Source organism: Loxodonta africana, chromosome 2, assembly GCF_030014295.1.
Source record: "Loxodonta africana isolate mLoxAfr1 chromosome 2, mLoxAfr1.hap2, whole genome shotgun sequence".
Classification (NCBI taxonomy): Eukaryota; Metazoa; Chordata; class Mammalia; order Proboscidea; family Elephantidae; genus Loxodonta; species Loxodonta africana.
In genome coordinates, this window is record NC_087343.1 from 170,399,070 (window position 1) to 170,417,890 (window position 18,821).

Consider the following 18,821-nt stretch of genomic DNA (forward strand, 5'->3'; position numbering starts at 1 on the left):
GTTTGCTATCCTCTTTCCTTCTTTGATTGTCCTTGACTTTCACAAAGTAAAATTGTACTGAGTTACAAGAATATACATGTTACTCCAGTCCCTTTATATTAGGTTTTAACTGAGGTAAGAGGAGAGATGTTTTTACTCAGTCTCAAGTGCACATCCAGATGTAGTATTAACTTAATGTTATCAGAAATAAATTTGAAGTAAAGATTTTTTTAGCTTGATGAGTATAATCGCATGATATTCTCAAGATTGAGCCTGAGGCCGATACTGTCTTCACTGGGGACTTGAGTATACCTTGTACTAAATTTCAGAATGATCTTTGAATAATAAGTAGGAAGCATTTTCTCTTTCAAGTTGTGACTTTGGAAAGTTTCTGATAAATCTCATCTGAGTTAACTCTTAGTCCTAAAATTTGGCTTATATCTGCTACCCTTCAGTGATGACTATGGCAGAATATAAAAGTGATATTTAAACTTAATCCTCTTCAAATAGTGGTATATAGGAAACATAAGAATAACGAGAGTGAAGAAATTTAGATGGTAGTTTCAGTGCACCACCCCCTTGCTGTGTGCACTCTGGCAGTCTGACTGTACAGTGGACGGGTGGGTGTATACTGTGTATGCATGCACACACTCTGGAGAGTTGGCTCATACCTACCCTTCTTCTACAGAGATAGGGTGAAGCTAAAGGAATTTAGGTTTCCTAGTAAACGAAAAATGGAGCCTGGTGGCTCAGTGGTTAAAAGCTCAGCTGCCGACCAAAAGGCCAGCAGTCCAAATCCACCAGCCATTCCTTGGAAGCCTTATGGGGCAGTTCTGCTCTGTCCTATAGGGTTGCTGTGAGTTGGAGCTGAGTTGATGGTACCTAACAACAACAAAAGAAAAGACTGTTATGAGTAATAGTGATACTTAAACTTAAAAATGATAAAAGTTGATCCTGGATGCCTTTTAAGGCTGTCTACAAGTTTTTTTTAAGATTTTGATTTATTTTTATTTCCTAGAATGCGAACAGTAAACTAGAGCTATGAAACCAAAAAAAAAAAAAAAAAACCAAACCCAAACCTGTTGCTGTCGAGCTGATTCTTATAGCGACCCTATTGGACAGAGTAGAACTGCCACATAGAGTTTCCAAGGAGCACCTGGTGGATTTGAACTGCTGACCTTTTGGTTAGCAGCTGTAGCACTTAACCATTACCCCACCAGGGTTTCCAAACTAGAGCTATGTTGTTGCTAGGTTCTGTCAAGTCGATTCTGACTCATAGTGACCCTACAGGACAGAGTAGAACTGCCTCATGGCGTTTCCCAGGAGCAGCTGGTGGTTTTGGACTTTTGACCTTTCAGTTTGCAGCCAAGCTCCTAACCACTACGCCACTAGGGCTTCACAGCTATAACCCACCCCAGACCCAGTGCCGTTGAGTCGGTTCCCGACTCATAGCTATAGGCAGGTTTAAAAATTGTTGGAAAACAAATTTACTGAAAGAAGTGGATCATAACGATAACCCATGCCATCCTTTTGTTAAAATTTTTTATCTTGTTGTTGTTGAGATTATACACACCAAAACATATACCAGTGCAGCCATTTCTACGTAATACAGCATAGTGACATTGATTACATTCTTTGAGTTATGTGTTCGTGCACCCTCCTTTTCTGAGTTGGTCCTCCCCCATTAACATAAATTCACTGCCCCCTAAGGAACCTATCTAATCTTTCGAGTTACTGTTGTTTCTTTGATTCCATATTGATAGTTCATAAAAGAGCATAATGCTCAAAGTGGACCTTTTTTTTTGAAAACAATTTATATTGTGCTTTAAGTGAAAGTTTACAAATCAAGTCAGTCTCTCACATAAAAACCCATATACACCTTGCTACACACTCCCAGTTACTCTCACCCTAATGAGACAGCCTGCTGTCTCCCTCCACTCTCTCTTTTCGTGTCCTTGTCGCCAGCTTCTAACCCCCTCCACCCTCTCATCTCCCCACCAGGCAGGAGATGCCAACCTAGTCTCAAGTGTCCACCTGATCCAAGAAGCTCACTCCTCACCAGCATCCCTCTCCAACCCATTGTCCAGTCCAATCCATGTCTGAAGAGTTGGCTTCGGGAATGGTTCCTGTCCTGGGGCAACAGAAGGTCTGGGGGCCATGACCACCAGGGTCCTTCCAGTCTCAGTCAGACCATTGAGATTGGTTTTATGAGAGTTTGTGCTCTGCATCCCACTGCTCTCCTGCTCCCTCAGGGGTTCTCTGTTGTGTTGCCTGTCAGGGCTGTCATCGGGTTGTAGCCGGGCACCATCTAGTTCTTCTGGTCTCAGGATGATGTAGTCTCTGGTTCATGTGGCCCTTTCTGTCTCTTGGGCTCGTAATCGCCTTGTGTCCTTGGTATTCTTCATTCTTCTTTGATCCAGGTGGGTTGAGACCAATTGATGCATTTTAGATGGCTGCTTGCTAGCATTTAAGACCCCAGACGCCACTCTTCAAAGTGGGATGCAGAATGTTCTGTTGATAGGTTTTATTATGCCAGTTGACTTAGATGTCCCCTGAAACCATGGTCCTCAGACCCCTGCCCCTGCTATGCTGGCCTTTGAAGCATTCGGTTTACTCAGGAAACTTCTTTGCTTTTGGTTTAGTCCAATTGTGCTGACCTACCCTGTATTGTGTGCTGTCTTTCCCTTCACCTAAAGTAGTTCTTATTTGCTATCTAATTGGTGAATACCCCTCTTCCACCCTCCCTCCCCGCTCTCGTAACTACAAAAGAATGTTTTCTTCTCAGTTTAAACTATTTCTCAAGTTCTTATAATAGTGGTCTTATATGATATTTGTCCTTTGGCAACTGAAGAATTTCACTCAGCATAATGCCTTCCAGGTTCCTCCATGTTATGAAATGTTTCACAGATTCCTCAGTATTTTTATCGATGCATAGTATTCCATTGTGCGAATATACCATAATTTATTTATCCATTCATCCATTGATGGGCACCTTGGTTGCTTCCATGTTTTTGCTATTGTTGTAAACAGTGCTGCAGTAAATGTGGGTGTGCATATATCTGTTCGTGTAAAGGCTCTTATTTCTCCAGGATATATTCCAGGGAGTGGGATTGCTGGATCGTAGGGTAGTTCTATTTCTAACTTTTTAAGGAAGCACCAAATCGATTTCCAAAGTGGTTATACCGTTTGACATTCCCACCAGCAGTGTAGAAGTGTTCCAATCTCTCCACAGCCTCTCCAACATTTATTATTTTCTGTTTTTTGGATTAATGCCAGCCTTGTTGGAGTGAGATGAAATCTCATTGTAGTTTTGATCTGCATTTCTCTAATGGCTAATGATCGTGAACATTTCCTCATGTATCTGTTAGCTACCTGAATGTCTTCTTTAGTGAAGTGTCTATTCATATCTTTTGCCCATTTTTTAATTGGATTATTTGTCTTTTTGCAGTTGAGTTTTTACAGTATTATGTAGATTTTAGAGATCAGGCACTGATCAGAAATGTCATAGCTAAAAACTTCTTCCCAGTCTGTAGGTAGTTTTTACTCTTTTGGTGAAGTCTTTGGATGAGCATAAGTGTTTAATTTTTAGGAGCTCCCAGTTATCTAGTTTTTCTTCTATGTTCTTTATAATGTTTTGTATACTGTTTATGCCATGTGTTAGGGCTCCTAACATTGTCCCTGTTTTTTCATCCGTGATCTTTATCGTTTTAGGTTTTATATTTAGGTCTTTGATCCATTTTGAGTTAGTTTTCATGCAGGGAGTGAGGTATGGGTCTTGTTTCATTTTTTTGCAGATGGATATCCAGTTACGCCGGCACCATTTGTTAAAAAGACTGTCTTTTCCCCATTTAACTGCTTTAGGGCCTTTGTCAAATATCACCTGCTCATATGTGGATGGATTTATGTCTGGATTCTCAATTCTGTTCCATTGGTCCATGTATCTGTTGTTGTACCAGTACCAGGCTGTTTTGACTACTGTGGTGGTATAATAGGTTCTAAAATCAGGTAAAGTAAGGCCTCCCACTTTGTTCTTCTTTTTCAGTAATGCCTTATTTATCCGGGGCCTCTTTCCCTTCCATATGAAATTGGCGATTTGTTTCTCCATCTCATTAAAGAATGTACTTGGGATTTGGATCGGAATTGCATTAAATGTATAGATCGCTTTTGGTAGAATAGACATTTTTATAATGTTAAGTCTTCCTATCCGTGAGCAAGGTATGTTTTTCCACTTATGTAAGCCCCTTTTGGTTCCTTGCAGACGTGTATTGTAGTTTCCTTTGTATAAGTGTTTTACATCTCTGGTAAGATTTATTCCTAAGTATTTTATCTTCTTGGGGGTACTGTAAATGGCATTGATTTGGTGATTTCCTCTTCGATGTTCTTTTTGTTGGTGTAGAGGAATCCAACTGATTTTTGTATGTTTATCTTGTATCCCGATACTCTGCTGAACTCTTCTGTTAGTTTCAGTAGTTTTCTGGAGGAGTCCTTAGGGTTTTCTGTGTATAAGATCATGTTATCTGCATGGACCTTTTTTACTAGTTAAGCTAGACTATAGTTTGGTTTTAAAAATACTTCAGGGCATATTTTTGTTTAAGATTTAGTGATTATCTCAGGGCAGTAGTTTCAGGGGTTCACCTAGTCTCCATGACTCCAGAAAGTCTGGAGTCCATGAGAATTTGAAATTCTGTTCTACATTTCTTCCCCTTTGGTCAGGATTCTTCTATAGAATCTGATCCAACTGTTCAGTAATGGTAGTTGAGCAGCATCTAGTTCTTCTGGTCTCATGCCATGCCATCCTTTTTTTTTTTTTATAATTTTTATTGTGCTTTAAGTGAAAGTTTACAAATCAAGATGCCATCCTTTTTTAATTCCACCAGTTTGCTTTTGTTTTATCTAATGACTCTTCACAGGCTTTCTCACCTAAAAAATTGTCTCAGATTTTGAATTGTTTTGTATTTTCAATTTTACCTTAAGGTTGCTTCATTTTGTTTCAATTCAGTGTTATTCCAACAGTTGGCCAGGAGAGGGTGCATAGAAACGTCTGATTTAGTACACTTTTGAATTAAGTATCCCATTTGGAATAATATTTTAAATTAAGTTGATTACAGTCATTTAGTATTTGCTTGCTAATTCATTTTATGAACCATTTGAGCCCTGGATATGTTACAGGTATTTAGAAAGCTTTGTCATTATAATTTTCTAATGTGTTTAATTTTTTCAGCATCATATTCAATTCACTGAATGTGCCCTGAGGATTTAAGCAGGGAAGGTTACTGTGCTGGGCGTGGGGGATGCAGAAGGCATGGACCTCCCCGTCAAGAAATCTCTCAGATTGGTTAATGCAGTAGGGGTTCCATTGAAGAAGGATTGAAATAGAAGCCAAGGAGTTTAGTTTTCTGTAATCATGCTCTTAATGATGAGAGTAGATACAGAAATAGGGTTAGGAGAGAATGTAGAGATGACCTAGTCCAGCTCCTTTTTTCATAGATAAAGAAACTGAGGCCTGGAGAGGTGACTGCTAATTACAACTATGTAGAAATATAAATGTTCATGATAATGAACATGAGGAAAAGTTTGAAATTGTGTAATACAAGGTTTATACTTCATGGAATTTATTTTTGGGGAAGAGCCCTTTAACCTCTGTGGTTAAGTACATGCAGTATCTCATCTGAGCTTCACAAGAAGCCTTTGAGGTAGTTACTATTATTACTTCATTTACTAATGAGATAACTGAGATCTAGAAAGGTTATGTGACTCCCTGTCTTAGTCATCTAGTGCTGTAGTAACAGAAATACCACCAGTGGATGGCTTTAGCAAACAAATGTATTTTCTCACAGTTTAGGAGGCTAGAAGCCTGAATTCAGGGCCCTGGCTGTAGGGGAAGGCTTGCTTTCTCTGTCGGCTCTGGGGAAAGGTCCTTGTCTCTTTTTAGCTTCTGTTTCTTAGTTGCTGGGCAATCTTCATTTGGCTTGGCATCTACTCTTAACTTTCTCCATCTGTGCTTGCTTGCTTCTCCTAAGCAGCTTGCTTTATATCTCAAAAGTGATTGATTTAAGAGGCGCCCTACACTTATACTCTCATTAACATATCAAAGAAAACCTGTTCCCCATTGGGATTATATCCACGTGTATAAACCCAAACCCATTGTCACTGAGTCAATTCCGACTCATAGTGACCCAATAGGATACAGTAAAACTGCCCCATAGGGTTTCCAAGGCTGTAATCTTTATGGAAACAGACTGCCTTATCTTTCTGCTGTGGAGCTGCTGGTGGGTTTGAGCCACTAACCTTTCAGTTACTAGCCAGGACCTTAACCATCGTGCCACCGAGGGTTCTTATCCACATGTACGTTTTTGTTGTTAGGTGCAATGGAGTTGATTCTGACTCATAGCAACCCCATGTACAACAGAATGAAACACTGCCCAGTCCTGGGCCACCTTCACAATTGTTGCTGTGTTTGAGCCCGTTGTTGGAGCCACTGTGTCAACTTCTTGCTGAGGGTCTTCCTTTTTTTTGTTGACCCTCTACTTTACCAGGCATGGTGTCCTTCTCCAGGGACTGATCCCTCCTGGTAATGTCTCCAAAGTACTTGAGACTGAGTCTCCCTGTCCTTGTTTCCAAGGAGCACTCTGGCTGTACTTCTTCCGAGACAGACTTGTTTGTTCTTCTGGCGGTACATGGTATATTTAATATTCTTTGCAAATACCGTAATTCAAAGGCATCAATTCTTCTTTAGTCTTCCTTATTTATTGTCTCATGCATATCAGATGATAGAAAATATCATGGCTTGGGACAGGTGCACCTTAGCCTTCAAGGTGATATCTTTGCTTTTTAACACTTTAAAGAGGTCTTTTGCGGCAGATTTGCCCAGTGCATTGTGTTGTTTGATTTCTTGACTGCTGCTTCCATGGGTGTTGATTTTGGATTCAAGTAAAATGAAATCCTTGACAGCTTCAGTCTTTCCTTCATTTATCATGATTTTGGCTGTTGATCCAGTTGCGAGGATTTTTGTTTTCTTTATGTTGAGCTGTAAACCGTACTGAAGGCTCTAGTCTTTGATCTTCATCCGTAAATGTTTCAAGTCCTCTTCACTCGCAGCAAGCAAGGTTTTGCCATCTGCACAGTGCAGGTTGTTAACTTGTCTTCCCCCAGCCCTTATGCCGTGTTCTTCTTCATATAGTCCAGCTTCTCATATTATTTGCTCAGCATACAGATTGAATAACTATGGTGAAAGGATACAACCCTTACGCACACCTTTCCTGACTTTAAACCACTCAGTATCCCCTTGTTCTGCCTGAACAACTGCCTCTTGATCTATGTACAGGTTCCTCATGAGCACAGTTAAGTGATCTGGAATTCCCATTCTTTGCGATGTGATCCATAATTTGTTATGATCCACACAATTGAATGCCTTTGCATAGTCAGTAAAACACAGGTAAACATCATGTCTTCTTTAAAGAAGGTTGTGGAATTCCATAGGCATCAGAAATGACTCAGTGATAATGGGGTTTTTGGGTCAGGGATCCATCATGTCATCTTTAAATTGTTTTTGGACTGGATCGACTTATAGTAGTGATTCAGCATTCTCTGGTATTCTGTCCTTTTAGCCAGAATCCATCTGACAGCAGCAATGGTATCGCCGGTTCCACATCATCTTCTTCTGAATCCAGCTTTACTTTCTGGCTGCTTCCTATTGATGTACTGCTGCAACCACTTTTGAATGATCTTCAGCAAAATTTTACTTGCATGTGATATCAATGATATTGTTCGATAATTTGCACATTCAGTTGAATCACCTTTATTTGGAATAGGCATAAATATGGATCTCTTCCAGTCGATTGACCAGGTAGCCATCTTCCAAATTTCTTGGCATAGATGAGTGAACACTTCCAGTGCTGCATCTGTTTGTTCAAACATCTCAGTTGGTATTCCATCAGTTCAGGGAGCTTTGTTTTTCACTAATGCCTTCAGTGTAGCTTGGACCCGCTCTTTTTACATGACCCTTGAATTGCTTTGTGTATTTTCTGGTTTACACATCAAGATTGTGGAATTCCACAGGAGTTGGAACTGACTCAACGATAACGTGGATTTTGGGTTAGGGGCCCATCATGTCTTCTTTAAATTGTTTTTGGACTGGATTGACTTATAGTAGTGATTCAGTATTTGTCGACCCCTCAGGGCAATAGATCTTAGCTTAATATTTGCTTATTATTTGGCTCAGAAACCCTGGTGGTGTAGTGGTTAAGTGCTACGACTGCTAAACAAAGGGTCAGCAGTTCGAATCCACCAGGGGCTCCTTGGAAACTCTATGGGTGCAGCTCTACTCTGTCCTATAGGGTTGCTATGAGTTGGAATCGACTCGACGGCACTGGGTTTTTATTATTTGGCTCATATGAGTTATAAACTTCTCACTCTTTTTAGCCTCTAATAAACTAGCTTTTTGCAGTGTTTTATATGAAAGCAGTCTCTATTAAATGAATGCTTCTAGATTGTTTCTGTTTGTGATTTTTAAATTGTTTCTATTAAAATGGAACTATTGTAGAAAAGATAAATTCTGCATAAAGATTTTAAATGTCTTGTTTTACAGGTTTCTTTCGTCTCATAATGTTTTGCTCCAATCACATATTCACACAAGCGCTTCTCTTGACATCTCTCGAAAGTGGGAGAAAAAGAATAATATCGTTTATCCCCCACAGTTGCCCGGAGAACCTCGGAGACCAGCAGTAAGTTTGTGGGTAGAACTAATCTCTTAAGTTGGATAAAGTGTACTTACTGTTATGTGGCTAGCAATGATTTATTATTCCATGTTAAAAAACACCACAGTTTGCACAATCCTTTATTTGACACATAAGATGTATGAGATTTATCTCTTTGGCAGTTTAAAAAAGATCATCATTGCTTTTCTTAATTGTTTTGCCTTTATCTCCAGATGGGGGCCTTAATTCTAAACTAATAGCTTGAGACATACTGAATTTTGACTCTTAGAGGCTTTCGAATAGACTCTTGATTAGGAAGGGTAAGGAGTTGGCAAGAATGACTTAAACCATTAGCTGATGTTTAAATCATATATTTGGGGTTTTTCAGTTTTTCACATTCGAATGTGGATACACTTGTTTTTGTTACATAATTTATGTACCTCTGAACCTAAGGTTTAAATTTAAATATTGAATTCCTACCAGAGATACTGAGAATTTTGAGATAAAATTTATTGCTCCATTCTGAGAAATAAAACTTACAGCTTAATGTGAGTTTCCTATAGAATCATGCACATCTGTTAAGTTTAAGCAAATAATAGTACGAACAAGGTGAGAGTGTTTTAGCCCTCAAGAAAATAAACTGATAAGTACTTTAGAAATAAACTGGTAAGTACTTTAAAGTGCTCGGCTGCTTTAAACACAAGGTTGGTGTTTCGAACCTGCCAGTCGTTCCGAGGGACAAAGATGTGGCAGTCTGCTTCTGTAAAGATTTGCAGCCTTGGGAACCCTATTGGGCAATTCCGCTCTATCCTGTATGGTTGCTATGGGTAGGAATCCACTCATGGCAGTGCATTTTTTTACTTTAGAAATGGAATTACTGTGTTAACTATAAATCATTTGGTTTATCAAACATCTTTTAAAGGCCTTTGAGATTCAAGGCTACTGGATAATCAGTTTCATCTAAGTAATAGTAAAGACTGTGCCATTTGCTTAGTTTTTATGTGAACTTGAAAGCATGCATTTCATTACAAAAAATTCTGTTAGTCTGAATTAGTACAGTGTATGGTTTTTTTTTTTTCTGATTTAGGAGAGTTACTTATTTAAAGAGCTCTCATCTGATTTGGAAACAAGATAAAAAGAGACGTGAAATTTAAACACCTTTTTTTTTGGTGAGCCAACCTTTATTGAAAGACCGTTATGCATGAAATAATTAAGGAAACCTGGTGGTGCAGTAGTGAAAGCACTCAGCTGCTAACGAAAAGGTTGGCAGTTCAAACCCACCAGCCACTCCATGGGAGAAAGATGTGCAGTCTGCTCCTGTAAAAATTACGGCCTTGGAAATCCTATGGGGCAGTTCTACTCTGTCCTATAGGGTTACTATGGGTCAGAATCGACTGGGTGGCAACAAGTATTAAATAAACGAACTAAGAAAAGATACTCTAATACAGTAAATGTAGTAGGAAAAACACTGGGAATGTCATCAAGAGAAACTAAAGCAACTTTTTAATGTTCATATTTTACCATACCGTTAGAATTTGAAAGTTTTGTCATAAAATTTGTGTTATGAAGTGTTGTCTCCATTTCGTAATTAACCAAAACATTAAAATAGTTACACATTTGCAGAAATATCATAAGTAGAAAATTATTTCCTATAATGAATGATCTTTATTTCTTACCTGTGCTCTTTGAACTTAGATATTAATTAGAAGTAGAGAAGTCATGACAGTATATGTCAGGTCTAGAATCCAAGAGCAAAATTATGTATTTTGTAGTGCCAGCCTCTTGGATATTAAAAAAAATAAGTACTTCAGGGTACATTCCACATTTCAAAATTCATGTAGTTAACAGTAGGTCATTTATTTAACTCTAACAAATGAAGTTAATCTGGTAATTTATTATATATTGTATTTACCGAACCTATTTTGATTAAATTTTTGTATGACATATACTCCTTATGCAAGTGCCTGCGTGAGGACTTTGATTTATGTAGGCACTTTCAAGCAACCTAATTTAATTCTCTAGTTTGCACAGATTTTGCTTGAGTGAGTAATCCTTTAGGGGGCAACTTACGGTTTTTAGAAAATAACTTTTAACATTTTTGATTTTAAGTAGTATTTAGTAAATTGACATTAATGCATCAGTTATACCTATTAAGAATGGAAATATTAATACTTTCCATGAATACCTACTTTGTTTACAGGGGATAATTTACTCACCGAGCTGCATAGATCTTAATACAGTACCGCTATCTCACTTTGAAAGTCCCTTGAACTGCTAACTTCAGCATTAGAATATGTATTTTGTAAATAAATAATAGTGGTTTGGAATAGTGAGTAAATCCTATGGCAGTAAATAAAAATGAGTGCCCACAATTTAAATGTTTTAGGCCATTCATAATATTTTTAAGAGTGTTGTTGCTAGGTGCTGTCTAGTCAATTCCGACTCACAGCGACCCCATGTACAGCAGAATGAAACACTGCCTGGTCCTGTGCCATGCTCACAGTCATTGCTGTTTGAGCCATGTGTCAATCCATCTCACTGAGGATCTTCCTCTTTTTTGCTGATCTACTGCTTTACCAAGCATGACGTCCTTCTCCAGGGACTGGTGCCTCCTGATAACATCCTCGCTTCTAAGGAGCGTTCTAGCTGTACTTTTTCCAAGACTATTTTCCTAATTTAGCTAGCACCAATTTCTAAACGATATAAATTCTTTGCAGACTTTATCTCATGTGGCTTCATCATGATTAAGAAAATAAGGCAGAAAGAAATTAAAGTTTTTTTTTTCATGATAAAACCAAAACCCGTTGCTGTTGAGCCGATTGTGACTTATAGCGACCCTATAGGGCAGAGTAGAACTGCCCTACAGGGTTTCCAAGAGGCTCCTGGTGAATTTGAACTGCCGACCTTTTGGTTAGCAGCTGTAGCACTTAACCACTATGCTACCATGATAGTCACACCTTATTAATTTGGGCTTGAGTTTCCTTTTACAATGTCTTTGAAGAAAGCTATGTTAAATAAAAGTAATGAAACTCATTGCCATTGAGTCAATTCCAACTCATAGCAGCCCTATAGGACAGAATATAACTGCCCTATAGGGTTTCCAAAGTTGTAATCTTTATGGAAGCAGACTGCCACATCTTTCTTCCATAGAGTGGGTTCGAACCACCGACCTTTTGGTTAGTAGCTGAGTACTTAACCACTGTGCCACCAGGGCACCTAAAAGCAGTGAGACTGTAGCAAACTGTTTCAACAACCGTTTCTGTAAGAGGCATATTTTTAAGTATGGATTGTCTGCCATATTGATAATGATACTAAGTCATGCTTATAAGTCATTGATGTGGATCCCATAAGGCTCCGGTAAGGACTTTTGTTAAATGACACTTTATCATCGTTTGAGTTAAGTGCATTTTGAATTAAATTGATTTCTTTAAAAGTTGTTGGTTTAAGCATTTTATAATTTAGACTTATTTTTATTTCATTTGAATAACTATTTTATACATTATATCCCAACTTAACTTTACCCAGTTTACCATATTGTTTAGTCAGTAGCAGTGATATCTAACGAGGCTTTGTGACCTCTAACTTCACCACTTTATTTACTTCGACTTTGCCTGGTGTATGCTTAAAAAGTACGACATTTCACTGCTTAAAGTCAACTAAAAATAAGGTAAAATTGAAGAGCTTTTTATTTTTAGAAGATGATGATTCAGTACTTTGCCCTTTCTTGTAAACACTTCATCCTTTTTTACCCAATGCTCTTGCCAATATTACAATTTTTTTTTTTTCCTAAATTTGAAGATATGCATACACAATTCAGGTTTAAAGATAGCTCACCAAGGGCGACCAAGAATTGAAAGCTTTCTATATAAAAGTTTTTATTGAGTGGATTAATTTTTGCAGATTAATATTATCAATCATGACAGTTCTTCTTTCCTTTCCCCTGCTCCCCAGGACACTTTATTGCTGAAAATGTCATTAGGCTATTGCTACAGCTTTCAGTGTGTCAGCTTTCATTGTAACCGAAATGAAATCTGCTACATATTAAAAGATGGCCACTTGAGAAAACTTGCTGTTTCTAAGGCATTTGGAAATTTCCATCAGAAGTCATACTAGAAGTTTCTGAGGTCTCCTGCAATTGTTTGCTTTGACAAATGTTTTCTGATTTTTTAAGTGAATTAACCAGCCGTATGGTATAAAAAAAAAAAAAAATTTTTTTTTTTTATGGTATAGTAGTAGAAAGAATGTGAGTTTTAGAGTAAGAAGGGGAACTTTTGGCTGCACACCTACCAGATGTTGTATTAGGCACTTCATATACTTACCTGTTCTTTAACTTTCAGCTTTGCCTCATCTATCTTCGCCTTATACAGACTTTGTAGTTTTGGGCGAGTTACTTGATCTCTCTGATTTCTAATTTGTAAAAAGATTATAAAATGTTTCCTTTCTCAACTCAGAGTTAGATCAAATGAAATAATGGCCCAGAAAGTGCTTTGTGAACTATAAATTGCTTAGTAGATGATTGCCTTTTAAAAGATTAAGTAGGATGTACCTACCATTTTAAATAGGTGATGGAGCCCTGGTTGGCAGTTCGAATCCACCGAGTGCTCCTTGGTAACCCTACGGGGCAGTTCTACGGTGTCCTATAAGGGTCACTATGAGTCAGAATCGATGTGATGGCAATGAATTTGGTTTTTTTTGGTTTGTTTAAATAGCTAGCATTTACAGAGAACTTACCATGTGCCAGGCACTATAAAGTGCTTACATAGGTTATTTTATAGAATCCTTATAATTGTTTTATGAGATAGGTACTAATACATTCATTTTAAAGAAGAAAACTTAGGGACAGAGAGGCTAAGTCATTTGCCTAAAGATACATAGTAAGTGGCAGAGCTGGGATTTAAAGCCAGGCAGTCTGATTCTAGAACCTATGCTCTTGACCAAGTATTCTTCTTCTTATACCTTTTCCTTTGTTCTGTTAACCAGCTAGATGTTTTCAAAATGCCTTCATTTAAATCTTTTATCATTCCTCTGGATAGAAATGTTGCAGATACTGGCACAAACTGGCCGTTTTATAATTTCTGTGTCTCCTTTAGTAATATTTTAACATAGTGAGACTTCGGAAAAATACAACTTTGTATAGGGAAAAAGAATCTCCAAATTCTTGATAATGTTTTTATTTCTTGTGGTGGCATCTTCATTAAGCATGGAAAGTAAAAAAAAAAAAAAAACAGTGTATGTAACTGTCATTTTGATAAACCCGTTTTTTTCCCTTCTATTTGTAAGGAAGTCTACCACTGTCGAAGGCAAATAAAATACAGCAAAGACAAGATGTGGTATTTGGCGAAATTGGTAAGCTAAAATGACTGTTACTATATAATACTTAGGAAAAGAAGCTATGAATTTCCCCTGGAATTGAAAAGTCAAAAAATTTTGCCTTGATTTCTTCAAAAAGTGAGAAATAGTGACATGTTCAGGCAGTCGGTAGGTAAACAATGATTGTCAGAGATTAATGACTTCGCTTAATTTTTACCTTTCTTTTGAGAAGCTAAATCACATTGGATAGATAGATAGATATTTAAAACAAAAGCATCAACTTGAATAGTATTTGATGAATTCTGGCTATGACCAAAGAATTCAGAAAACTTTCTAAAGCTTGATTCAACCTGCTTCAGAGTAATTGCTTTCTAAGTTTTCTCTCGGGAAAATGAAATTTATGTATGAAGAGAGATGAGCTGCAAATACACATGTAATACCTTTATCCTGTAGGAGAAGGTGCCTTTAATGTCTACTATGGTCCTTGCCAACCTGAGATCTGACTGTATAATACCTGCTTTTCATATTTTGAGACTATTACAATCTAGGTTTTATGGTTAAAGTGTTAAAGTTTGATTGTGATTAAAGAGGATGGCATCCCTTCTGAAACGGATTCCTTCTCTTTGGCCTGGGTTTAGTTCGCTGTTTTAGAAGTTCTTTGGATTATATAAGGCATTTACTTTTCATTGAAAAGAAAACATTGACTTTGTAAACAAATTTGTTTCTCCGCTCTTGTCTGTCATTCTTTAATTCTAGATACGAGGAATGTCTATCGATCAGGCTTTGGCTCAATTGGAATTCAGTGACAAAAAAGGGGCCCAGATAATTAAAGAGGTAAGTTTGGGGGAGTTTTTAGGGGCGTTTGTGCACAGTTGTCTTGTAGGTGTTGGTAAACTCAGCATGAATCCTGAATTCCCTGAATTTTCTGGGTGTAAATGCACACTTTATTTGATTTAGGGCACTCAGTCTTATTAACGTCCTTATACTTTAGGAATGTTGTATGCTTTGAGCGTTTTTCTCCTGAGATACTTTTACTTGCACCAGACATTTACTTATTTATTTAGTACTATTTGTGAAATGAAAGATCTTATTTTTAATGTTTTGGGGCTTGGTGTAGTTTTTAGAAGTTTTTTTTTTGTGTGTGTGTGTTTTAGGTAAAATCTTACAGCTCAAGTTAATTTCGCATACAAAAATTTACACACATATTGTTATGTGACCCTAGTTGCACACTCCCTCTTTCTACCCCTGGTTTCCTGTGTCCATTCACCCAGCTCCTATCCCTTTCTGCCTTCTTATCCTGCCTCTGGACAGGAGCTGCCCATTTAGTCTCATGTATCTACTTGAGACTTTTCACGAGTATTTTTTATGTTTTATAGTCCAGTCTAATTTTTGTCTGAAGAGTTGGCTTCAGGAATGGTTTTAGTTCTGGGATAACAGAGAATCCAGGGACCATGTCTTCTGGGGTCCCTCCAGTGTCAGTCAGACCATTAAGTCTGGTCTTTTTACTAGAATTTGAGTTCTATACCCCACTTTTCTCTGGCTCCATCAGGGACTCTGTTGTATTCCTTGTCAGGGCGGTCATTGCTAGTAGCCAAGCACCATCTAGTTCTTCTGGCCTCAGGCTGATGGAGTCTCTGGTTTATGTGGCCCTTTTGTCTCTTGGACTCATTTTCCTTTTGTCTTTAGTGTTCTTCATTCTCCTTTGCTCCATGTGGGTTAGGACCAATTGATGGATCTTAGATGGCCTCTTGCAAGCTTTTAAGACCCCAGATGACACTCGCCAAAGTGGGATGCAGAACATTTTCTTAATAAACTTTGTTATGCCAATTGACCTAGATGTCCCCTGAGGCCATGGTCCCCAGACCCCTGCCCCTGCTACACTGTCCCTCGAAGCGTTTAGTTGTGTTCAGGAAACTTCTTAGCATTTGGTTTAGTCCATTTGTGCTGACTTCCCTGTATTGTATGTTGTCCTTCCCTTCACCTAAGATAATTCTTGTCTACTATGTAGCCAGTAAATTCCCCTCTCCCTCCCTTCCCACGCTTGTGACCATCAAAGAATGTTTTCTTCTGTTTAAAACTTTTCTTGAGTTCTTAAAATAGTGGTCTCGTACAATATTTGTCCTTTTGTGACTGACTAATTTGACTCAGTGTAATGCTTTCCAGGTTCATCCATGTTCCGAGATGTTTCACAGATTCATCACTGTTCTTTATCGTTGCGTAGTATTCCATTGTGTGAATATACCATAATTTATTTATCCATTCATCTGTTGATGGGCACCCAGGTTATTTCCATCTTTTTGCTATTGTGAACAGTGCTGCAGTGAACATGAGTGTGCATGTATCTATTCGTGTGAAGGCTCTTATTTCTCTTGGATATATTCTGAGGAGTGGGATTACTGGATTGTATGGTAGTTCTATTTCTAACTTTTTAAGGAAGCGCCAAATTGATTTCCAAAGTGGTTATACCATTTTGCATTCCCACCAGCAGTGTATAAGTGTTCCAGTCTCTCTTCAACCTTTCCAACATTTATTGTTTTGTGTTTTTAGGGTTAATGCTAGCCTTGTTGGAGTGAAATGGAATCTCATTGTAGTTTTGATTCGCATTTCTCTAATGGCTAATGATTGTGAGCATTTCCTCATGTATCTGTTAGCCGCTTGAACGTCTTCTTTGGTGAAGTGCCTGTTTGTACCTTTTGCCCATTTTTTAATTGGCATATTTGTCTTTTCGTTGTTGAGGTTTTGCAGTGTCTTGTAGATTTTAGACATTAGACCCTGATTGGCTATGTCATAGCCACAATTTTTTTCCTAGTCTATAGGTTGTCTCTTTACTCTTTTGGTGGCCTTGTGATGAGCAAAAGTGTTTGATTTTTTAGGAGCTCCCAGTTATCTAGTTTCTTTTCAGGTGTTCGTGGATTGTTAGTAATGTTTTGTATTCTGTTTATGCCATGTATTAGGGCTCCTAGCTTTGTCCCTATTTTTTTCTTCCATGATCTTTATTGTTTTCGATTTTATATTTAAGTCTTAGATCCATTTTGAGTTAGTTGTTGTGCATGGTGTGAGGTATGGGTCTTGTTTCATTTTTTTGCAGATGGATATCCAGTTATGCCAGCACCATTTGTTAAAGAGATTGTCTTTTCCCCATTTAATGGACTTTGGGCCTTTGTCAGATACCAGCTGTTCACAGGGGTATGAATTTATGTCTGGATTCTCAATTCTGGTCTATTTGTCTGTGTCTCTGTTTCTGTACCAGTACCATGCTGTTTTGACTACTCTGCAGTATAATAGGTTCTAAAATCAGGTAGTGTGAGACCTCCTACATTGTTTTTCTTCTTCAGTAATGCTTTGCTTGTCTGGGGCCTCTACCCTTTCCATATGAATTTGGTGATTTGTTTCTCCATCTTGTTAAAAACTGTCATTGAAATTTGTATTGGGATTGCATTGTATCTGTAGATCACTTTGGGTAGAATTAACGTTTTCACAATGCTGAGCTTTCCTATCCATGAGCAAGGTATGTTTTTCCACTTATGTAGGTCTCTTTTGGTTTCTTGCAGTAGCGTCTTGTAGTTTTCTTTGTATGGGTCTTTTACGTCCCTAGTTAGATTTATTCCCAAGTATTTAATTTCTTGGGAGCTATTGTAAATGGTAAACGGTAAATTTTTTTTGTAAGTGGTATTGATTTGGTGATTTCCTCTTTGAAGTTCTCTTTTTTAGTGTAGAGGAATCCAACTGATTTTTGTATGTTTATCTTGTATCCCGATACTTTGCTGAAATCTTCTTTTAGTTCCAGTAGTTTTCTTGTGGATTCTTTGAGCTTTTCTGTGTATACGATCATGTCATCTGCAAATAGGGATACTTACTAATTTGGTTGCCCTTTATTTCTTTTTCTTGCCTTATCGCTCTGGCTAGGACCTCCAGCACAATGTTGAATAAGAGTGGTGATAAGGGGCATCCTTGTCTGATTCCTGTTCTCAAGGGAAATGTTTTCAGACTCTTTCCATTTAGGATGATTTTGGCTGTTGGCTTTGTATAAATACCCTTTATTATGTTGAGGAATTTCCTTTCTATTCCTATTTTGCTGAGAGTTTTTATCATGAATGGGTGTTGGACTTTGTCAAATGCCTTTTCTGCATCAAATGATAAGATCACTCAATTGATAAGAGTCTTATCTTTTGTTTTATTTATGTGATAGATTACATTGATTGTTTTTCTAATGTTGAAACATCCCTGCATACTTGGTATGAATCCCACTTGGTCATGGCGAAGTATTTTTTGATATGTTGTTGAATTCTATTGTCTAGAATTTTGTTGAGGATTTTTGCATCTGTGTTCATGAAGGATATTGGTCTGTAGTTTCTTTTTTTGTAGTTTCTGTACCTGGTTTTGGTATCAGGATTATGCTGGCTTCATAGAATGAGTTTGGGAGTATTCCATCCTTTTCAATGCCCTGAAGTACCTTTAGTAGTTGTGATGTTAACTCTTCTCTGAAAGTTTGACAGAATTCTCCAGTGAAGCCAGGGCTTTTTATGTTGGGAGTTTTTTAATTACCTTTTCAATCTTTTTTATTGTTTTAAGTTTATTTAATTGTTCTACTTCTGTTTGTGTTAGTTTAGATAGGTAGTGTGTTTCTAGAGATTTGTTCATTTCCTCTAGGTTTTCAAATTTGCTGTGGTGCAATTTTTCATAGTATTTCTGTTATGATTCTTTTAATTTCGGTTGAGTCTGTTGTGATATTGCCCATCTCATTTCTTATTCAGGTTATTTGCTTCTTTTCCTGTTTTTCTTTTGTCAGTCTGCGTCTGCCCAGTGGTTTTATCAATTTTATTGATCTTTTCAAAG

The 18,821-nt window shown here is 37.7% G+C and overlaps 1 protein-coding gene across 1 annotated transcript in view; it reads left to right on the forward strand.

Annotated features, from left to right (window-relative positions):
• Nucleotides 1-18,821, forward strand: part of MRPL22 (mitochondrial ribosomal protein L22) — a 41,625-nt gene that overhangs the window by 9,806 nt on the left and 12,998 nt on the right. The window contains exons 3-5 of the mRNA XM_010592143.3: nt 8,567-8,702; nt 13,956-14,021; nt 14,742-14,819. Coding sequence (XP_010590445.1) covers nt 8,567-8,702; nt 13,956-14,021; nt 14,742-14,819 — 280 coding nt within the window. The remainder of the gene's footprint in view (nt 1-8,566; nt 8,703-13,955; nt 14,022-14,741; nt 14,820-18,821) is intronic.